Here is a 24042-nt window from a genome sequence, read left to right as displayed (position 1 = left end):
ATGATGCCTTCGGCTCGAGTTCGCTCTGATACCTTCGGGTCAAGTTCGCTCTATAAATACAAATATAATTTTTTTTAAAAAGAACGCAAGCAGGCTCGAACCACAGCGTTGTGAACAGACAGCGATTAACAGAGCAGTAGCTAATCAGGGAATTAAGAAGATGTTGCATGGCCGAGGCAATAAACGCCAGCCCCATATCGGAGAGGACCTTCAAAGTCAAACAAAATGTGTACTTCTGGGACACCGAAGACATTACAGAATTATCACCAGGCGCCACCTTGTGGTATTAGTTATGTTACTGGCATCGTAGTTAGTAAAAGACGCAGGCTTGGTTTTAGACCAGTTAGAGACCTCCCTACTACACATTTTGTCCGTCCTTTAAAACCCCACAGTTACAGACCTCCCGGGGGGCAATGACGCTTCCAGGTAGCAGGAACTCCCTTACCTCGCGTCATCCTCAGGGGCCACAAATTCGTTTTCCTCCCCACGGCTCCACACTTCAGTGAACCGGTTGTAGGTTCCGCTCCTCCCGCTGAATGCCGCGTTACTTTTCCCTCCCCACTGCTGTCGGCCGCTCCTCCTCGCATGATGTCAGTACGTTAGCGCACCCAACGGCCGGCGCTACTTCCAAGGGACTACTTTTTTTTCTAAGGTATATTTTTTAAAGAACGTGTTTTTTGGGGGGTATATAGCCTATGTCACTCTGCAGACCCTGCCAATTCCAATGATGTATTGGGTGTTTGGATTGGCGCTCTGGTTCCCGAGTTTACCCGCCTCAAAGGGTCCCACTTCTTACTTCATAATAGTAGTATAGATAGTATTCGACGTTTACCACAAATGATCCAGCCAGGCTCGGTAACGGCAACAAGCAGCCACATCATCAAACCACAGATCTTCCAACAGAGTTAATCTATACTGATATAATAAAGAGAGAGCCCACACCTTTGAGGCGGGTAATCTCAGGAACCACAGCACCAATCACAACACCCAATACAGCGTTGGAAAGGGCAGTTGCAGCAGAAGGACATAGGCTATGCAGACGCCCACCATATACATTTAAAAGGTAAAAGAACCGTGCCAGCAAAGTAGTCCCTTGTGGGCGTGTCTTTGTGCTGTCGGAGTGTGCTGGGGGCGTGACAAACGCTTGGGGCATGTGGTACGTTCCGCCCTTCATGCCATGTCTCATATCATGTGCTGTGGGCGTGGGCATGTGCGGGGCGCGGGATTACGGAAAAAAAAGCGAACGTTGTGCCCAATATTTCATTGTTTTTCCTTCCCAGGTTCTGTACATTCCAGCTCCGGGTGTCTATCCTGCTCCCTTTAAATACCCCTGCACCCCATAATCATAACCCACCCGTACTCCTTAAAAAACCCCAACACCCTTAAACACTAACCCATCTTAACCCTATAAATATACCCTGTACCCCAAAACCTAAACCTATCCCTAAACCCTAAATATACCCCTGTACCCCAAAACCCAAATCTAGGCCTGAACCCTATAAATACCCCTGTACCTCAAAACCCAAACCTACCCCTGAACCCTAAAAATACCCCTGTACCCCAAAACCCAAACCTAGCACTGAACCCTAAAAATACCCCTGTCCCCCAAAACCCAAACCTACCCCTGAACCCTACAATACCCCTTTACCCCAAAACCCAAACCTAGCCCTGAACCCTTAAAATACCCTTGTACCCCAAAACCTAAACCTACCCCAGAACCCTAAAAATACCCCTGTACCCCAAAACCCAAACCTAGCCCTGAACCATGAAAATAACCCTGTACCCCAAACCTACCCCTGAACCCTAAAATACCCCTGTACCCCAAAACCCAAACCTAGCCCTGAACACTAAAAATACCCCTGTACCCCAAAACCTAAACCTAGCCCTGAACACTAAAAATACCCCTGTACCCCAAAACCCAAACGTACCCCTGCACTAAAAATACCCCTATACCCCAAAACCCAAACCTAGCCTGTCATATGGCTACTTCTTTTCTATATAGTGTGTTAAGTTAGCATGAGCTTATTAACCCCTTCCATGCTCATGACAAGGTCAACTCGTCATGGGTTTTACCTGCGCTGTGCCTATGACGAGTTGACCTTGTCATGAATAAAGGGATTCATAAAATGTCAGCACCGGAGGGGAAAACCCCCTAGCAGCCAAGGTGTTAAAGGTTTAAACACCATTTTTCCTTTTGCTTCATTTTGCACACGACACATAATTGTTATTTTAGCTTTCAACCTATAAGAGCTTTGTGCTTTACTTGAGAAATAATATGTTATTGCTCTGATATCTGCTTTGCTTGGTACACTGTTTGCACAGTGACTGCTGAAGCTTCCAAGGATAACTCGACACAGTGTTGTTGTGAGGTCTGATCTTCGCACCTTCCTAGACATAATACAAATGCAGCTGCTGCCAAAAAATGGCTCGAAGCGGGTTTTATATTGCTTTGCTGAAAACACATGTAACACACTTGATGGTGCTTCGCATGCAGAGAGCTGGTGGAAGATGATGTGATCCTCTGCCACTGAGATTTTGAGGTATGGGCCCGCCCTGCTAAAACCCAAATGAGACCTTCATAGATATAAAATAGTATGCTAAATAGGGAGGGTGAGAAATAGGTGTTGTAAATTCCTATTCATTTCAGCATCTTAGTATTCTGTCACCGTTCGCTTTCTATGGACTAGTAACTATGCTGATAACTTTATTTCTTATAATATGTTTGCTTGTATTATATAAGATACTGCGTTTGAGAACCCTGCATTAGTAAATAAATATTTCAAATATGCACGTGTCCTCATTTAATCCACGTTCTGGTTTGAAATGATTATATAGCGAAAGAGTGTTCATGTGTTCCACGATACCTGAGGTACTCTAAGTTCATGTTCTGGTTTGTCTAAACATTGGGAATTTGTTATGACCAATGAGAGACTGTAGCTAGCTCGTTAAGGGGATTTTGGGTACTGAGGTGAGTTTTGGGCCATCCTAATTCACTGAGGTTCCAGATCTCTATGCGCAGTTCTGTAGGAGAACGGAATTCCCGCTACAAGCCCTGAACACTAAAAATATCCCTGTACCCCAAAACCCATACCTATCCCTAAACCCTAAAACTACCCGAGTACCCCATAACCCAAAACTATATCTGAACCCTTAAAATACCCAAACACCCCAAAATATATACATCAGTACCCCAAAACATATACCCCTATACCCATACTTACCTGATCCAAACAATTTTTAAAAAATAATGCTTTTACCATTCATGCATTTACAATGAATTTCGTTGTAAATGTATGCGTGGTAAAGCATATAAAATGTAATGCCATGCGTTATAATGGCATTGCGGAGTTATGGTACTTTCGTAATGAAAGTATGCGGAAAGAAAGTTGCGGAATAATGGGTGTTTACCCTCCCCCGGTAAGTACATTGGTGGCACGGCGGCCCACATCTCCAGCAACATACTCATATTTTTTTCACCACTGATTTGAAAAATGCACAGGTCTCTCTCATTGATGGCCAGCACCGACATACACTTTTAGACACACCTCCCGCCACAAGTTCTAGAATTGCGAACTTTAGAGCTGGGGAGCTATGTTCGAATCTCGGCATCAGCTCAACATCCTGTGATTCCAGGTAAATCGCTTTGTCTACCCGTGCCTACCACAAATGAATGTGTTCTTATGTAATGTAAATTGTGCTCATGCCATGTGGTCGAGTTCGAGCTATAGCCTGATAGCCCGCCGTAGAGGGCTATACCGGCAATTAAAAGCCCTCTCCAGCGTTAAAGGCCCCAGCCGAAGGCCATCCCACAACGCCCAGACATGGATCCCTTGAAACAAAGATTAAGAGCGGAATTCCACTGGATTAAAAAACTTAATTCTGTTCATCCCTTTGGGATGAATGATCGTGTAGAACATTCTTGCTTCCTATGATTGATCACCCTATGCCTGCATTGGCTTTCGAATGACACTGGTTCCCGCCTACATTGTATTATTCGTTTGTTCTCTCTGATTAAGATTTTCCAAGTCATGTGCATTTTCCATCATGTTTGCATGCTCATATCTATCGTCTACTTCATTTACTTTGGTTTATATCACCCCGTGCATGTCATTTCATTTCATTTTTCACTTTGATAATGCTTTACTTCCTTATTGTGAAGCACGGATACTCAGACCACGTGATGGGTGCTAAATGTTTTGGTTTCCGTTGATTGGTTACATTCCCGATCACGTGATCCCTGTTCCACTTATCCACACCATTCTCATTGAACCGTGTTAACCGGTTAGAACTCGTGGAGATACGGCGTTGCCCGATCCTTCGTAAGTGTACAGACACATTTCTCTTCTTGATTTCGCACTGGGAACGTTTTTGTTTATCACGATTCTGGTAGCCATTCGGTATGCATGTTGATATTCCTGTTACTTGTGTTAGCACTTCATCTACTTCTAAATACACACTTCCAGCTGTTACGCGGTGAATTTTGTGATATTGATTGTTTAATGAATCACACTGACGGCATGTTCCTGAGACACTCGGTTGGGTTATTTAAGGTAGCACGTTCGATACTTTTTATCATTGTGTATAAACGCATATGTTGTCGGAGTAACTAATTTGATCCTGTCTTACCCATTGTTTTCAGACCCCTGACGAAGGGTCATGGTTTTTCTGACCCGAAATGCATTGGGTGGACGTAAAATTAAGAGGATTTTCTCATTTGCGACATAAGATGATTATTATGCACGCAAGGAATGACTGTTTATAATTTGTCTTTCAAAATAAATTGAAGTTTCTATGAACTTGAAATAAAATAAATTGAACTTCGTTAAGAAACCCATTTGTTTCATTGTTTATCGAGCGCACAGTCACGAGGATAGGTGTTCCTACCCACAACACTTGACACTTTCTTCAAAGGCACGGTCTGACTACGTGCGACGACTGTAGCGCCTTCACGAACCAGCCATAAGCAGAGTCAAACTTTATGATTATTAATAACGAGTGCACAGGGATAATACATTTTCTCTATAAGGCTATTGGAACATTCTGCCACTAGAGGGTAGAATGTTCTAACAAAAAAGAACAAAGCCTTTTGGGAGTCTGAGGGGATTGGAATCCCCTCGGGCTCCCTGAAGCCTTTGTTCACATCCAGAGCTGTGAACAAAGAAACATTGGAATGTTGGAGCTCCAGGCTTATACCAGCCATTATAAGGCCAGAGCACTCCATTGTTTCAATGGAGCTCCCAACATTCCAATGTTCTAATATATAATATTGCAAGGAAAAATATAGTAGGGAAACTCGAGTTCACACACTACTGAACGCGCACTCTTAAGTGCATCAGCAGTGCACTGTGAATCGGAGCGTTTCACAGGCCTGTCACAGATAAGAAATGCTATCAAAACGAAATCCTACAAAACAATATACTACTAGCCGGCAGCAATTCATACCCGGACAACGTCGGGACGGGCTGCTAGTCTAAGTGATAAAGCGAGCATGGAAACTCCAACATAGTGTAGATGAGTTTTAGCCCACAAATAGTTCATCTAAACCCAATGCCCTCTAATCCTAACACGTTTCAGGACATGTACATTCCCTTCTTCAGGAAATATGCATTTCTAGTTCTAGAAATTACTTGGGCACAGCCCAGCATCAGCCACTGACCTTAGGCATTCTCTGTCTGCTCAATCCTCACTGCAAGAATTTCCTGCAATAGTCTTACTAATCGTCAGAGATAGGTCATAGCTGACTGGAATGTCCCAGGATAACTAGTACCCATTTTTAAAAAAATATTTATTGATTTTTCAGAGCTTTGTACATAGATCCTTGACAATAGTGAGTGTACATAATATCTTTCATACAGGTTTATATAGAACATTGATAGGGTACAAGGATATAATAACAGCATTATACATACTATAGAATTGTGGTTCGATGTCAATGTCCCAACGGGAACTCCAGATCATAATAATTGTGCAAATATATCACCATGAGCATTGTTAACATTAACAAAAACAACAATCTGTAATTTACCATTCATATTTGATGATTATCTATCTTGTGCGTAGGTCTGATCATGATCAGGTGTGTATGCGTACTTAGCGGCATGAGGTTTAGGTTAAGTCTGCAGTGTGTGCGCCACAGCGTGCGACCTCATGAGTTGGGCCTGGAGATTCCTATTACCACCCATGTGCAGCACATCCACCGTACCTACATGCACTGGACGTGCACACGGAAGGTTAGCGCAAGGGTCTGGGGCTCACACCAAAGCAGTTCAGTAGACTGCACTCTCACCGGACACAGGAAAGAGGTCTGGTCATAACCAATGAGCCAATAAATTTATTACGCTGCCAGTACCACTTTAGGTTGTTAACTCAGGACATGGGAAGTAGTGTCATCTCTGTTATGAGGGCATGCTTGGCCTTTGCAGGTCACCAAACAGGTACTGTTCTGGGCTTCAGGGAGCAATAACATTACAGTTTGCAGAACTCAGGAACACATTCCTTATTAGCACTGGTGATACAAGGACACAACCCTCTACCAAGGAGAGAGCTAAGAAGTGCAACCTTCTGCCAGGACCAGTGACACAATACAAGAGACTCCAATGAAATAGTGCACACATCAAAGGTGAGTGCATCCCTGCGTTGGGCACACCACTAGTTCTTCATAGAAGACTCCAAGTGAGACATTTAATTGTAGTTTGAGTTAATTTATTTTTTACTGTTTTTTAACTTTAGTTCCATTCAATATTATTTCTTCATATCAAATGCGTTTGCCAAACAATTCATCTGTACAATACATTCTCCATAGGGTTTTTAGCCTCTCCAATGCATTTCGGGCTATTTAGCCCTTTATTAAGGAGGTGAGCCGGTTTGGATCGGTTCACCGATTGCAAGTAGTTTAAAGGTTAATTCCGAACGGGTGTCAGAAGCTCGGTGTTCATCATTGCGCGTAGGATGTATCACAAGCTTTAAAGTACAAAAAACAGTGAAAAATAAATGAACTCAAACTACAATTAAATGTATCACTTGGAGTCTTCTATGAAGAACTAGTGGTGTGCCCAACGCAGGGATGCACTCACCTTTGATGTGTGCACTATTTCATTGAATTTCATAAACGTACACGGACGTATACGTTATTTGCAGGAGCACCCAAGCGCCCCTTAAAATCAACTACGAAATTGTTTACTGTTCCGCAAAGTTACTCAACTGAAAAGCGGTGCACTTAGCCTATCTCTTGATTGATATAACAATACAAGAGCACAACACTACCAGGACTGGTGTCACATCACAGGAGCACAACCATCTACCTGTATACTAGTGACACGTACAGTAGCACAACCCCCTACCAGTAGTGGAGACATACCCAACTCCACAAAATGTCTGACACCAGTCATTTTTGGTGACGCAAGAGAAACACACCTCTCTCCACTGCTGAAACCCTCCTATTCACTGGGACGAGAAGTGCCTCACCTGATAACACACAGACAGGCTCCTGCTCTAAGCGACAGTGTGACATACCTCACCTGATAACACACAGGCTCCCGCTATAAGCCACAGTGTGACATACCTCACCTGATAATTCACAGGCTGCGGCTCTAAGCCACGGTGTTATGTTATGTTATGTTATGTTATGTTAAATTGGTCTTCTATAGCGCACGGCTACTCCGAAAGAGTGTCCCGGCGCTTTTATTAGCGACCAGAAAAAGACAAACACAACACAATAAAAACAGGACCACAGCAAAGAGAGCGCACTAACGGGCAAAGAGCCATGTTTTGAGGCCCTTCCTAAAAGTCAGTAGGTTAGATGTACTGCGTAGTGCCAAGGGAAGAGAGTTCCAGAGCTGCGGAGCCCGCAACCTGAAAGAGCGCCCTCCAATGCGGGACTTTTTAACTCGAGGAACCACTGCCAGGAACAGAGACTCAGATCTCAGAGAGCGGGCCGGATGGTAAAAGGCAAGCCTCCTTTGGAGATATTGAGCTCCCAAGGCGTACAGAGCCTTGTGAGCCAAGGTCAGGGCCTTAAACACTATCCGCTTCCGGATAGGCAGCCAATGGAGCGACTGCAGTAGGCCAGAGACTCTGGCTCGCCTGTGGAGGCCAAAAATGGCCCGCGCGGCCGTGTTCTGGACGACCTGCATACGTTGCAAAAGATACTCCGGCAGGCCAAGATATAATATGTTGGAGTAATCCAATCTAGAACCAATTAAGGCCTGCACCGTAGTTCTCCTATGCTCTTCAGAAAGCAGAGGGAAAAACTTCCGTAGCATCCTGAGAAGGCCAAAGCAGGTTCCCGTGAGAGCCAGAACCTGGGATTTTAACGTCAGCCCGTTGTCAATCTTAATTCCCAAGTTATTTGCTAACTGGGATGAGTGCGCTGGAGGGAACATGTCAGCAGGCCACCATTCATGCCAGTTGGGATCAAGTGGGCAGCCGAAGAAAGTATCTCAGATTTATCTGAGTTGCACTTGAGGCTGTTAAGCTGGAACCATTTGAAAACAGCCCCAAGGCACTCGCGGATACTCTCTCCGTCAAAGTCTTCTCCTTTCCTGCATGTAAAGAGGAGCTGGGTATCGTCGGCATAGGATACGATCTGGGCCCCAGAGGACTCCGCCAATGCCGCCAGAGGGGTCATGAAGATGTTAAAGAGAGTCGGGCTCAACACGGAGACCTGAGGGACTCCGACTCCCAAGGGCGGCATCTCGGCAGAGCTAGAAGAGGCCCAGACCATTTGTCGACGGCCAGCCAAGAAAGATCTAAACCAGCTGAGCACCATCCCCCTCAGACCGATCTCATAAAGTCTGGCGAGGAGACCCTCATGGGCGACGGTGTCGAAAGCCGCCAACAGATCAAGCATAGCTTTGCCTCCCGAATCCAGCGACTCTTTAATGGCTTCGGACACCTCCAACAGCGCCGTCTCGGTGCTTAAATTGGGGCGGAAACCAGGTTGAGAGGAGTGTAGCAGATCGTGGGATTCCAAGAAGTTGGAAAGCACGATATGCACATGTTTCTCCAAGATCTTAACCAATGCAGGGAGGAGAGAGATGGGCCTATAGTTGGCCAAAGCCTCAGTGTCAAGGCCAGGCTTCTTAAGGAGGGGAATGACCATCGCCTGCTTCCACGCCTGCGGGACCACCCCCCGAGTCAAGGAAAGATTCAAGAGCGGGTTTGCCAATGGATTAACGATGGCCGCCATTTTCGCCAAATATTTGGCCGGGCATGGGTCAAGAGGCGACCCAGATTTAAGATTGGTCATAAGTGCCAAAGACAAGGATGCTGAAAATGGCGGAAAGTCCGCCAAGACTGGACCCAGAGGGGTCGATGGAGCTGGCCCATCCTCGAGGCTGGGAGAAACATCGACCAGCCTCACGGGAAAAGAATCCTGGATCAGCTTTATCTTAGTGGTAAAGAAATTGGCAAGGGCAGACACCCATGACTCGGAAGGGGCGACCTGAGTCGAATTAGATCGTGGGGTCGTAAATTCCCTAACGGTCGTAAAAATCTCCTTACAGGAATTGGCTGCAGCCTCGATCCTCCTGGCAAAATAGCCTTTTTTCTCCTGGAGGATTTCCCGGTGATAGGCTTTAACCGTTGTCCTGTAGACAAGCCTGACATCGGAATCATACTGTGACCGCCAAGCCCTTTCAGCCACTTTGCACCGCCTTCGGGAGTTCGACAGCGCTTCGGTGAACCAAGGGGCAGAGACCTGTTTAGATGTTGATCGGGGGGTGATCACAGGGGCTAGATCGTTCAGCCTGTCCGTCAGCCACGTCTGCAGGGACTCTAAATCTCTATCCAAGTCACCCGTAAAAGGGCAGGGATGGTCCAAAGATGCCTGGGCCAGCATCTCCGGAGTCACCCGATGATACGCCCTAGATGCTGGTCCCTGGTTCCTCAAAGCAGTGCTCGATGGTTTCTTAGTGCACGGTACATAGAAGTTGGCCAGCCGATGGTCTGACCAGAGCACTGGCAGCAGTGCCATCACCTCTATAGGGGACGAGGAAAAGACCTGATCCAGGGTGTGGCCCTTATCATCAGTAGGTCCAGAAAGATAGGGGATAAGGCCTAGGGGTGCCGTGATGTCCATCAATTTAATCGTGTCAGGGTCAGATCTCTTATCCATGTGAAAATTAAAATCTCCGGCCAATACGCAGTGTCCGCTCTTAGGATCAGCGTCGACATTGTCGACTGAAGCTCCTCAAAGAAGGATCCGGCCGGACCAGGAGGCCTATAGACTAAGAGCCCTTTAAAGGATTGTTGAGGTGCCAATGATATAGAGAAGGCAAGGGATTCGGAACCCGTGATGGCATCCATCGGGATAATAGAACATGCGACGGATTTGTTCACCACGAGTGCCACACCCCCACCCCTCCCTTCCAATCTGTCTTGCCTAAAAATGTTGTATTCTGGGGGAATTGCTATGGCAATATCGGGATTAGACGACTCTCCTAACCATGTCTCTGTCAGCATCAGGCATACCGGTTTTTCAGTAGCGAGGAGATCAAAGATCTCCTGGGCATGTCTGCGAACTGATCTGGTGTTTAAAAGCAAGCACAGATGCTTCACACTGTCCGCCTCCCTGGTCGCTATAGTGGGCGGGGCATTTCCTCTTGCCCCTATATCGACCAGGAATAACTATATGACAGGCACAGGAGACATTTTGCAGGGACCGAAGCTCCAGTGGCGTATAGGAAATCATAATAACGCCAGGAGAAGTGTTCGCAAGAAAGCCAACCCCGCCCGCCACTCCGATCACCTCCGGGACGCTGACGGGCGCAGACGGGCAGGACTCTGGCACGACTCTGGCGCAGGTCCGGTGCGTCCGCAGTACGCGTCCGCTGCGTGGAGTCGTGAACGTTCTATTTATAGCGCTGCTAGAGCGCAAGATCGGCCTGGCCCCCACCCAATATGGCCGCCAAAGAGCGAGATCCCAGCCCTCGGTGTCGATGCTCGGCCGAGGGCGGTCCGGGGGTAGGGGAGGGGGGAAGGAACAACAGAGCGCTAAGGAGCGCTGAGGAAGTCTCAAGTGTCTGGCGCTTATTAGTCAAGCGCAGAGAAACACACAGTTAAAATGTACAAACAAAATGCTAAAAGTGCAAAAGAAGAGAGCCAGACCTCCCGGCTTCCGCCTCAGGAGGGAAATGGTCACTACAGATGGTTATCCCTGGGAGAGGCTCCTATTTCCTTATTATAGCACTGCTAGTGTGCGAGATCGGCCTGGCCCCCACCCAATATGGCTGCCAAAGAGCGAGATCCCAGCCCTCGGCATCGATGCTCGGCCGAGGGCGGTCCGGGGGTATGGGAGCTACCGTGTGACATACCTCACCTGATAATTCACAGTCTCCGGCTCTAAGCCTCAGTGTGACATACCTCACCTGATAACACACAGGCTCCTGCTCTAAGCCACAGTGTGACATACCTCACCTGATAATTCACGGGCTCCGGCTCTAAGCCACAGTGTAACATACCTCACCTGATAATTCACAGTCTCCGGCTCTAAGCCGCAGTGTGACATACCTCATCTGATAACACACAGGCTCCTGCTCTAAGCAACAGTGTGACATACCTCATCTGATAATTTACAGGCTCCGGCTCTAAACCACAGTGTGACATACCTCACCTGATAATTCACAGTCTCCGGCTCTAAGCCGCAGTGTGACATACCTCATCTGATAACACACAGACTCCTGCTCTAAGCCACAGTGTGACATACCTCATCTGATAATTCACAGGCTCCGGCTCTAAGCCGCAGTGTGACATACCTCCTCTAATAACACACAGGCTCCTGCTCTAAGCTACAGTGTGACATACCTCATCTGATAACACACGGGCTCCTGTTCTAAGCTACAGTGTGACATACCTCATCTGATAACACACAGGCTCCTGCTCTAAGCCACAGTGTGACATACCTCACCTGATAATTCACAGTCTCCGGCTCTAAGCCGCAGTGTGACATACCTCACCTGATAACACACAGGCTCGTGCTCAAAGCCACGGTGTGACATACCTCATCTGATAACACACAGGCTCCTGCTCTAAGCTACAGTGTGACATACCTCACTGATAACACACAGGCTCCTGCTCTCAGCCACAGTGTGACACACCTCATCTGATAACACACAGGCTCCGGCTCTAAGCCGCAGTGTGACATACCTCACCTGATAATTCACAGGCTCCGGCTCTAAGCCACAGTGTGACATACCTCACCTGTTAATTCACAGTCTCCGGCTCTAAGCCGCAGTGTGACATACCTCACCTGATAACCACAGGCTCGTGCTCAAAGCCACGGTGTGACATACCTCATCTGATAACACACAGGCTCCTGCTCTAAGCTACAGTGTGACATACCTCATCTGATAACACACAGGCTCCTGCTCTAAGCCACAGTGTGACATACCTCATCTGATAACACACAGGCTCCTGTCCTAAACCACAGTGTGACATACCTCACCTGATAATTCACAGGCTCCGGCTCTAAGCCACAGTGTGACATACCTCACCTGATAATTCACAGGCTCCGGCTCTAAGCCACAGTGTGACATACCTCACCTGATAATTCACAGTCTCCGGCTCTAAGCAGTCGTGTGACATACCTCATCTGATAACACACATGCTCCCGCTCGAAGCCACAGTGTGACATACCTCACCTGATAACATGCAGGCTCCTGCTCTAAGCCACAGTGTGACATACCTCACCTGATAACACAGAGGCTCCTGATCTAAGCCACAGTGTGACATACCTCATCTGATAACACACAGACTCCTGCTCTAAGCCACAGTGTGACATACCTCACCTGATAACACACAGGCTCCTGCTCTAAGCCACAGTGTGACATACCTCACCTGATAACACACAGGCTCCTGCTCTAAGCCGCAGTGTGACATACCTCATCTGATTACACACAGGCTCCTGCTCTAAGCCACAGTGTGACACACCTCACCTGATAACACACAGGCTCCTGCTCTAAGCCACAGTGTGACATACCTCACCTGATAACACATAGGCTCCTACTTTAAGCCACAGTGTGACATACCTCACCTGATAACACACAGGCTCCTACTTTAAGCCACAGTGTGACATACCTCACCTGATAACACACAGGCTCCTGTCCTAAACCACAGTGTGACACACCTCACCTGATAATTCACAGGCTCCGGCTCTAAGCCACAGTGTGACATACCTCACCTGATAATTCACAGTCTCCGGCTCTAAGCCACAGTGTGACATACCTCATCTGATAACACACATGCTCCCGCTCGAAGCCACAGTGTGACATACCTCACCTGATAACACACAGGCTCCTGCTGTAGGCCTCAGTGTGATGTACCTCACCTGATAAAAAAAGAAACAATTGATAGACAGAATGCTGGACAATGCAAACATTCACCCCCAGTCACAAGGGTCTGGGTTTAATCCATCATTCTTTCACTCACCACACCACCCCAGTTTGGATTCAGCCATATGCAAATCAGTCTTGACCCTGTCCCTTATGGGAACAGTCCAGCCCGAACTGCTAAGCCAGGTCATTCCTGGACCGGAAACAAACATCCTGGGACCAATTTCAGGGCATCGCCCTTCATCAGCCAGGCTAGCTTGAATCCAGTGGTGTAGTGAGCACAGGACCCATGTCTGGGCATACCCTTCCCACTTAGGGTGACCTAGGCAAAAGAAACAGTTGATGGACGGAATGCTGGACAATGTAAACATTCACCCCCAATCAGAAGGATCTGGGTTTAATCTGTCATTCTTTCGCTCACCACACCATCCCAGTTTGGACCCAGCCATATGCAAATCAGTCTTGACCCTGTTTGTTATGGGAACAGTCCAGCCCAAACTGCTAAGGCAGGTCCTGGCTGATGAGGGCTGTAAGCCCAAAACCTTCAGAAACATTGATTTATCTGGTAATTCTGCATTTTGTGACAGAATGCACATACTTTGTTTATGATTTTGAGCGTGACATTCTGACACCAGTGATTACCCATCACTTTGAATGAGCGCCATTGTAGGACACCCTCTCAGTGTCTCCTTCTGGGCAAACACATCCATTGCGCTGGCAGGACAGGGGCAGGGGCAGCCTGCACTCCCCAAATCTTGTCTTCCATCCCAAGGGCGGAAACTTCCTGGCCCCCTTCTTTTACATCATCATGTGACTTCAGCCTGTGTCTCCACTCAGCCAGTCTCTCGGTCTTTGACTGTCTCTGCCTGCGGTAGGTTTCCTTCCTTGCACTCTCTCCATGGATCGAGCTTCTCTACAACTTCACAAATTCTGACCTCTCTACAGTTCATGAGGTGTATGAGGGAAGGGGGCGGGCAGGAGTGTGAGAAGGATGGAAGACGGTAGAAGGGAAGGTAGTAAGAGATTGCAGTTCAGAAATTAGGAAAAGCACATTAGTGGTCTGATTTTTTTTTTTTTTAAGGATTTATCAACCTTTCCACCCTCCTCCTGGACTTCGACTCTAAGGATGGCTTGTAGAAAGCTTTTTAATATCTAACCAGCTTTTCTTTGCTTCTGACAGAACAAGCTAAGAACTGAGAAGAATAAAATTCAATCTGAGTTTGAAAAGCTGCGGCAGCTTCTGAAAGAAAATGAGCAAACACTGCACAGAAGACTGGAGGAGATGGAGAAGAAAATGACCATGATAGAAAATGCAAATATCACCAAACTGTCCAATCAAATCACCTCTCTCAAGACCCTAATAACGGAGATAGAAAAGAAGTCTGAGGCACCAGCGTGGGAACTCCTGAAGGTGAGATACTGTTTGGGAAATAAAACAGAAGGAAGTGAAATAATTGTATTTTGTGTGCATTATTAAATGTATGAGCGGAGCACGTATGATCTCCTGGCTGGGTCAATGCACAGCGACCCCACGCACTCTGAGAGCCGCACACAATATACAGACACGGATAATTTACATTGTCCCACTTGATGCTGTGAGCCCAACTCCATATACAAACTGTGAAATGTACAGGGACCGTTTACGGTGTGATATACAAGTTAATAACCCATCTATATACAAAATATTTATGTATTTTATCTATTAGGGAGAATGCAAAACACCAAGCAATTCCAGTGACAGTAAATAATATATGAAGACCAAGGAGCAAAATGTGTTAAAAGTTAGATAGAAATGGAAAGCTTAATGAGCGACAACACCTGAGAGAATTGGAAAGAAACCAAATTCCTTCTTTTCTAAGAAGTTTGAAAACCTTTCTGTTCTAATGTGTTTACTTGTCTCCTGATGCAGGTGGCCACTTAGGTTCACGTGCACCAAACCTCTTGTCAGCTATTTAACCAGGAATTTGAAATCGGTAATGGAAAGCTCACTCGGTTATTGTCACCCCAGATAAAGATAGAGATTGCCACAGAGAACTCTTTAGTTTGAAGAATAGTAACAATTTTATATTAAGGGTAACCCCTGATTATATTACAGTCTGCAAAATGAATGTCGACAAATTGCTGCCCTGCAGCAATAGAAATTTGATTTACAACTGGATTACTTTAAAACTGTAAACTGCTACCAAATTCCTCAACAATATGGCCTAGGGTGGGATTAGAGGTGTAAACCTCCTTATTGTGGTCATACGCCGTCAATTTAACAGTGATGCTCTGCTCAAATAAGTTGATTAGTTTAAAGCCAAGAAGCTTCCTGAGAAGTAGCTCCATTTAAAGGGCACTAGATGATGGTGACAGAGAACATCCAAAACATCCCTCGGAGGGCGACAGGGAGCATCCCTCGAAGGGTGACAGAGAGCCTCCCTCGCAGGGTGACAGAGAGCCTCCCTCGCAGGGTGACAGAGAGCCTCCCTCGCAGGGTGACAGAGAGCCTCCCTCGGAGGCTGACAGAGAGCCTCCCTCGGAGGCTGACAGAGATCCTCCCTCGGAGGGTGACGGAGAGCCTCCCTCTGAGGGTGACGGAGAGCCTCCCTCGCAGGGTGACAGAGAGCCTCCCTCGCAGGGTGACGGAGAGCCTCCCCCGGAGGGTGACAGAGAGCCTCCCCCGCAGGGTGACAGAGAGCCTCCCTCGCAGGGTGACAGAGAGCCTCCCTCGCAGGGTGACAGAGAGCCTCCCTCGCAGGGTGACAGAGAGCCTCCCTCGGAGGGTGACGGAGAGCCTCCCTCGGAGGGTGACGGCGAGCAACCCTCGGCGGGTGACGGCGAGCAACCCTCGGCGGGTGACGGCGAGCAACCCTCGGCGGGTGACGACGAGCAACCCTCGGCGGGTGACGGCGAGCATCCCCCAGAGGGTGACGGCGAGCCTCCCTCTGAGGGTGACGGCGAGCCTCCCTCTGAGGGTGATGGCGAGCCTCCCTCTGAGGGTCTCAGAGAGCATCATTCTGAGGGTCTCAGAGAGCATCCCTCTGAGGGTCTCAGAGAGCATCCCTCTGAGGGTCTCAGAGAGCATCCCTCTGAGGGTCTCAGAGAGCATCCCTCTGAGGGTGACAGAGAGCATCCCTCAGAGGGTAACAGAGAGCATCCCTCTGAGGGTCTCAGAGAGCATCCCTCTGAGGGTGACAGAGAGCATCCCTCTGAGGGTGACAGAGAGCATCCCTCTGAGGGTGACAGAAAGCATCCCTCTGAGGGTGACAGAAAGCATCCCTCAGAGGGTGACAGAGAGCATTTCCCAAGTGGTGACCAAGAGCATCCCTCAGAGGGTGACGGAGAGCCTCCCTTAGAGGGTGACAGAGAGCCTCCCTCAGAGGGTGACGGAGAGCCTCCCTCTGAGGGTGACAGAGAGCCTCCCTCTGAGGGTGACGGAGAGCCTCCCTCTGAGGGTGACGGAGAGCCTCCCTCTGAGGGTGACGGAGAGCCTCCCTCTGAGGGTGACGGAGAGCCTCCCTTTGAGGGTGACGGATAGCAACCCTCTGAGGGTCTCAGTGAGCATCCCTCATAGGGTGACAGAGAGCCTCCCTCTGAGGGTGACGGAGAGCAACCCTCTGAGGGTCTCAGAGAGCATCCCTCTTAGTGTGACAGAGAGCCTCCCTGTAAGGGTGACAGAGAGCATCCCTGTGAGGGTGACAGAGAGCATGCCTCCGAGGGTGACAGAGAGAAACCCTCTTAGTGTGACAGAGAGCATCCCTCTCAGGGCGACAGGGAATATCCCTCCAAGGGTGACACAGATCATCCATCGAAGGGTGACAGAGAGCATCCCTCCAAGGGTGACAGAGAGCATCCCTCCAAGGGTGACAGAGAGAATCCCTCCAAGGGTGACAGAGAGCATCCCTCCTAGAGCGACAGGGAGAATTAGTCTTAGTGTGACAGAGAGCATCCCTGTGAGGGTGACAGGGAGCACCCCTCCGAGGGTGACAGAGAGCATCCCTCCAAGTGTGACAGAGAGCATCCCTCCAAGTGTGACAGAGAGCATCTCTCTCAGGGTGACAGAGAGCACCCTCTGAGGGGGACAGAGAGCATCCCTCCAAGTGTGACAGAGAGCATCTCTCTCAGGGTGACCGAGAGCGTCCCTCTGAGGGAGACAGAGAGCAGCCCTCTTAGTGTGACAGAGAGCATCCCTCTGAGGGCAATAGGGAGTATCCCTCTGAGGGTAATATAGAGCATCCCTCTGAGGGTGACCGAGAGCCTCCTTGGAGGGTGACAGAGAGCCTCCATTCACCAGCTGTGATCCTGGCGTCACCCTCTAAACAGTACGTTTAACTCCTTATACTGAGATAAACTTGTAATATAGCCACGCCGCATGCAAGTGATAGACAACTTGTCATAAAGAGTCCAATAGTCCAAATCCTTAACTCTTGTCTGGTTCTTAAATTTTTATAGAAGGTATTTCATCTCAGCCCCTTCAATCCAACAGCTCACCCAATGCTGGGATGAATTAATCCAGTAAGTGGCGGGAGCTTCACACAAGCAGATCCTTTAATAGTCCATAACTGCCAAGAGGCGGTCACATTTCTTTGTCCTTCCTGGGCAGCTGTGATCTCGTTTCCTAGATGACTGCCACTTACACAGACTCCTCTAGTACTCCTTCTGCCTGTACCTCCTCCCCCAGAGCACTCTTCAGGTACCCCTTCTTCTTGTACCTCCTCCTGCAGTGTACCACCTCCTGGAGGGCACTCTTCTGGTACCCCTTCCTTGTACCTCATCCTGCAGGGCACTCTTCTAGTACCCCTTCCTTGTACGTCTTCCTGCAGGGCACTCTTCAGGTACCCCTTCTTCTTGTACCTCCTCCTGCAGGGCACTCTTTTAGTGCCCCTTCCTTGTACCTCCTCCTGCAGGGCACTTTCAAGTACCCCTTCTTCTTGTATCTCTTCCTGCAGTGTACCTCCTCCTGGAGGGCACTCTTCTAGTACCCCTTCCTTTTACCTCCTCCTGCGGGGTACTCTTCTAGTACTCGTTCTTCTTGTACCTCTTCCTGCAGGGCACTGTTCTACCCCTTTAGCACTTAACTACTCCTTCATGGCACTTTTTTAGTAATGCTTCTATTCATACCTTACTCTGCTGAAGAACACTCTTCTAGTATCCCTGCTGTTAATACTTCTTCCTGCAATGCCCGTTACCTGTAATTCTATTAGTATAATAAAACATGGCGCACCAGGATCTACAGCAAGGACTTCTGGCAGGTTATTCACTGTTAATGTAATAAAATAAAATGGCAGAAAACGAAGGTGGAGCACAACTCTCATAAGGGCGAGCTGCCTCTGTCTTCTTGGCACTGAATTTACTACCTCTGAAGTCAGGGTTGCACAAGCAGTGACGGGTCACAAGGGGCAATCCAGGAGTCGCAGCTGCAACCCCTGGCAAGTCCTAAATGAGGCCCCTGTACATGACCCTGTTGAGAACATACAATGTGTCATTCATCAGAATGTGCTGTGTTTTGTGACTCCATTCAGAATGACACCGTGCTGTGGCATTACCATTCAGAATATCAGTTTCTGCTATGTGATTTGTCGACATTCAGAATGTCACACTCTGTGCTGGGTCATGCGATGCCACAGAATGTGCTTTGTCATGTGACCGCAGCCAACGTTTTCTAATCATAGATCGATTGAAGTGTTTCACTCCTAAAAATACTACCATAACTTTAACATCTTCTCTGGAAACTGATTTCACTTTGTTTTTCTGTTTTGCAGGATGTCAGAAGCACCCTAAGCAGGTAAGGCTGGTTTATTATTCTCCTGTCAGTGTGTAAGGCACAGGTCTCACCGCTGCAGTGTGTAAATGCCACTACTAAGTTAACACAAAGTGCTAGGAAACTTTCAGATCCTCCTAAAATCACTTTGTATCCTCAACAAAAACCTTAAGTCCTCAGAAAATACCTTTGATTCCTCTGAAAACTTAAGTCATCTGAAAACTCCCTTGTATCATCAGGAAATGCTCTTAAATCTTCCTAAATCCCTGTAAGTCATCAGAAAACTCCTTTGAATCTTGAAATAATTGCTACAGAAATGAGCTGCTGTCCTCACAAAACCTATTTGTATCTATAAAACCTACCTGAAGTCCTCAGAAGAGTTCCCTGTACGCACAGAAAACTAATGCAAATTCTGGAAACTTCCTCTCCGGTTTCTTCAATTAGGAGTTGTGGAAAAACGAATTAAAAGTTTCCGAACTACGATACCAGTCTTCAAAACATCCCTTCTCTGCTTCCAAACAGCGTTGAAATGTAATTAAAGCCATGTTCAGGCCTTATTCTTTAGTAAATTCCCTCCAAACTCTCCATCTTCGGGCATGTTTGCGTAATATTTCCTTGCTGCTGTGTTACTCAATGTCCCCTTTGCGTAGTGTCCACGCTTATTCACATTCTTAAGTGGTCTGCCTTCACCCTTGGAATATCATGGTACGCCCGTTAGCGTGTATGGTTAGTGTATGGTTCGCTACATCTATTCGCCCACGTCGCAACCAGGCGAATCCTCAGGGTCACCGCCCTCTATCTGTTGCAGCTCATTTAAGAGGTTGTCCCAACATGCTGCTATGGGTTCTCAACGCAGTTCTAACGTTTCTTCATGCTTGATGGAGATGCTTTCGGCCTTGGCCCATGCGAACAATGAGTGACGCCATGCCCGTACATGTGGTGGGTCCACCACTTTCCACCATCTAGTTAGGAGCCTTTTAGCTACTATTATCCCCAGGTCTAGGAACCTAGGCACTACTTTGGTGGCAGGCGTCCTCCTGAATTGATACAGGAGGTATACAAAAGGTAGTGCTTGACCTGTGCATGCGTGTAATATCCTGGTTATCGTATTCCAGTACACTCCTATTCGGGGGCAGCTCCATAACATGTGTACTAGTTCAGCTCCTGGGGGTGTTGTGTTTGTTTGTTGGGGTTGGTAGGATTCCTCAGGGCGCATGCTGTGATCCATTTAGTGAAGTTGTCCACTGCTTGTTCCGTGTCCTTGTGGAGGTAGGTAGGTGAAAGTTAAGGGTGTTGATCCAGCGTTGTTCTAATGCTTTGGACCGGCTACGACATGTTTCGCTGGCAGTGGAGGTGGGGGTTTTGAGGGGCTCTGAGATGATGAAGTGGACGCAGTGGTGGTCGGTCCAGGTGAGCTGTTCAGTGTGGGTGTAAAGATAGGGTCAAGCGTGTCTCCTGCGATGTGAGTGGGGTCGGTGACTAATTGCTCGAGTTTGAGGTTGGCCATTCTTTCTAGGATGTCAGCCGTGTTGGTGTCATCAATGTTTTCAAGGTGAAAGTGAGATCTCCTAGGAAGATAGTTTCACCTCAATGGTGAAAGAAGCGATGAAGTCGGAGATGGTGTTGCAGAAGGGAGGGCTGAGTCCCGGAGGTCTGTAGGCGAGGTTGTCTCCGATTGTGGTTTTGCTGTTCGTTTGGAGTTGGAAGTTGAGGTGCTCCATGAAGGGGGTGGTGTTGTCTGTGGTGGTTGTGCATTTGAGAGTCTCTTTGTGGATTATGGCTGTGATGCTGCCATTTCTATTGGTCCGGTCTCGGTGTGTTATCTTGCATCTGTCTGGTATGGCTGTGGCAATACTGGGTGCTGATGCGGGGTTCAGCCAGGACTATGTGATGAAGATGGTGTCTGGGGTGATGATGGTTTTCCAGATTTCTGTGGCGTCTTTTCCAAGAGAGCGTGCGTTGTTCAGCAGGCAGTTGATCTCTCGGAAGGGGTTGGCCACGTCCCTGCTGTTGAGTGTGAGTGACTTGCTGTGGCTGCTGAACGTGGTGTCAGTTGTTTCTCTTGTGATGCAGGTAAATCGGCAGTTCTGGCAGGAGAAAGGGCCATCGGTGGTCCTGGGTGAGGCCTGGGCACAGCAGTTGTTCTGGCATCCGGGGACCAGGGCTCTAAGTTCGTCTGCTGTGAAGCTCAAGCGGTCCGTGGTGGGTGTAGACCTAGTGCAGAGCGAGGTCCAAGCACAGCATACCCACGGTGCGCGTCTGCCTCGTGGGTGCGCTGTGGTCTCCATGCCAGAGGACTGGGTTACTGGCAGGAGGGTGCCAATGGTGCCCATAGGGGGAGACAGCACGCACGACGGGGAGCGACGCGGGAGGCGAGGTGTAGGGAGCGGCTGGGCTGCAGGCAGCGGAAGGGAGGTCCCAGCGGAGCCGGGGACAAGGGATAGGTCGGGCAGGCAGGGAGAAAGGAAAGGGGAAGAAGCCAGACTGCAAGGTCAAGTGCAGCCGGCCTAGGCCACCAGGGTCAAGAGGGGTGAAGCTGGGCAGTAACTACTGGGAGTCTGGTGCAGGTTGGGCTGAGGGGAGAGCGCCGGGCACGGTGTCAGGGGGGACAAGGCCACAGAGCACTGTAACTGAAACTGTGGGTGTAAGAGGGGTGGCTCAGCCTCCTCCTGTTTCTGACGGGCATGGACGGGCTCACCCTTTGCCTAGGCTTTGCTCGGCCACTGTCCGCACAGCTCCCGCGAGGCGGGAGCCGCAGAAGGAATTAATCTGCTTCAGAGGTGCGAAAATGGGCCAAGCCCACCTCCTGGAGGCTGCTGGGAACTTTAGTTCCCTGACGCTTATGGCGGCACTGGCTCTGGTTCCTGAATGGAGCAGGGAGAGTCGTGAGGCAGGAGTCCGGGGCCTGGAGAAGCGGCAGATCAGCAGTGTCCCATCCTTGGTCTGTTAAATCACTATCTACCCTCTATGACCATTGCTTGACATCAGTCTTTGTAAGTGCCTGGGTTAGATCCGTAAAGGCTGTCAAGTATTTTGTGAACTTACCACGGTATGTCATCATGCCTAGGAAACGTCTTACTCCTGTCATGAAAGTTGGTGTGAGTGCAGATTTCTTGTCTTTGACTTTGTTGGGATTCAGAGTCACAATTTCCGCTGAAAATCTCTGTTCCAGGAAACTGATGTGTTTCTTTAGCCTGAGGCCGCTTGGAGGCACTATAGGACTTTTTGGACACAATAATGACTGTCACATTGTGTGCCTGCACCAAGATGTCATCACAGATGTTAATTATTCCAGTCAAGCCATATAGAACTTCTGGGATGGTGTTCTCAAAAACATCAGCGACGCTGGAGATTCCGAAGTTTAATCTTGTGTATAGTCTCAGACCCAGGTGTGTGGGGAAGGTTGTGATATATCAAAAAGTGGGTCTAGCATCAGCAGGTAAGACTCATTTATTAGTATATGCGTGATATGTTGTTGTCTTTGGCACGCCTGATTCAGGAGTTGCATGTCCAAACACAGCCACACGTCTCCTGGCTGTTTGGGCTTCCTGGTGACAACAGTTGTGAAAACCCAGGGAGTGACCCATAATCTCACTCGATGATGTCCGCCTCTTCCAGCCTTCATAGCTCCTCTTCCACTTTAGCCTGAAGATGAATCGCCACTCAGTGATGCCAATAGATTGATCGATCTGCAGATGCACAGTCTTTCCTTTCAAACACCCAAGGCCACGAAACAGGCTATTGCTTTCTAGGAGAAGATTGTCCAGCTCAGTAGTGGAGGCAGACTGAATCAGCTGAAGACTTGTGGCAGCCTGACAGCTTAGGAGCATTCCTGCACTCTTTGGTAATGAGCACCTCTGCCCGGACTGCTTGTTTCTCATGAGCGAGTTCCACTTTGAAGCCTCCTGTTAATGGTAGTGGGTTTCGATGTCTTTATCTTCTTTGTTTGATTATGGATTGAGCTCTCATCAGTTAACATGCACACACTGGCCAGGTCTTTTAACCAGGCATAAAACTCATCCATTGATCCATCAAGTTTTTATCTCCTTTGACAGAGTATGAAATCTTCATAATTAGGGTGCTACAATATGTTAAACGGCATTCACCTGATGGTGGTCCTCCTACAGGAGATGCATCTGATGGTAACACTTGCAAAGCCCTAGACGGTAGGGGTCACAAGTTGGTGATATATGCAGGTTTCACAACAAGCTCTAGAGCAGTAGGCATTCTATTAAAAAATAATTGCAGTTGACAGTGAAGCAATCCCCTACAACTTCCTATATAGATGGACACCCTCTCTGGGATATGGGAGGGGGAACTGATAAATGTCCTATCAGTGTATAACCATCTGGCCTTACACAGCAGCACTCTTCTGGACTTGGGTGAACTCCTATTAGGGGGTGACTTTAATATGACCATGCGTGATTCACTTGACTGTCAACCCCCACGCCACGTGACCACTTCCCACACACATTTGATGGCCTTCTTTACAGCAATGGGGTTGGTAGATGTATGGCAAACATACAATCCCATCACTCAGAATTGTACATTTCCCTCGGGGCTCATGGGCGTCTCTCCCGTATTTCCCTCCTACTCACTTTGGCCCACCACGTCTCGTGATTCCGAGAGATGCACCATTTGGCTAGGGGGATATCTGACCGCTCCCCCATTTGGGCTATATATATGGCATTGATAAATGGAGCAAACACAAGGAGATGATAGACGGAGCGCTGAAACATTTCAGACACTCACCCCCAGTCACAGATCTGGGCTGAATCCATCATCATTCTTTAGCTCACTTCACCACCTCGGTTCAGATTCAGCTATATGAAAATCAGTCTTGACCCTGTGCCTCATGGGAACAGTCCAGCCCGAATTGCCAAGCCAGGTCTTCCCTGAACCAGAAACAAGCATCCTGGGACCGGTTTCTGGATAACACCTTCATCAGACAGGCTAGCTTGAATTCAGTGG

At 48.3% G+C, this 24042-nt stretch overlaps 1 protein-coding gene across 1 annotated transcript in view; it reads left to right on the top strand.

Moving 5' to 3' along the window:
- The window catches only part of LOC147710140 (E3 ubiquitin-protein ligase TRIM11-like), a 125232-nt gene that overhangs the window by 38869 nt on the left and 62321 nt on the right, over positions 1-24042 (top strand). Inside the window, exons 3-4 of the mRNA XM_086920836.1 lie at positions 14509-14739; positions 19073-19095. Coding sequence (XP_086776962.1) covers positions 14509-14739; positions 19073-19095 — 254 coding nt within the window. The remainder of the gene's footprint in view (positions 1-14508; positions 14740-19072; positions 19096-24042) is intronic.

Source organism: Lissotriton vulgaris, chromosome 5 (genome assembly GCF_964263255.1).
Source record: "Lissotriton vulgaris chromosome 5, aLisVul1.2, whole genome shotgun sequence".
Taxonomy (NCBI): Eukaryota; Metazoa; Chordata; class Amphibia; order Caudata; family Salamandridae; genus Lissotriton; species Lissotriton vulgaris.
Note: the sequence above shows the minus strand (reverse complement) of the source record. Positions and strands in the feature narration are given on the sequence as shown.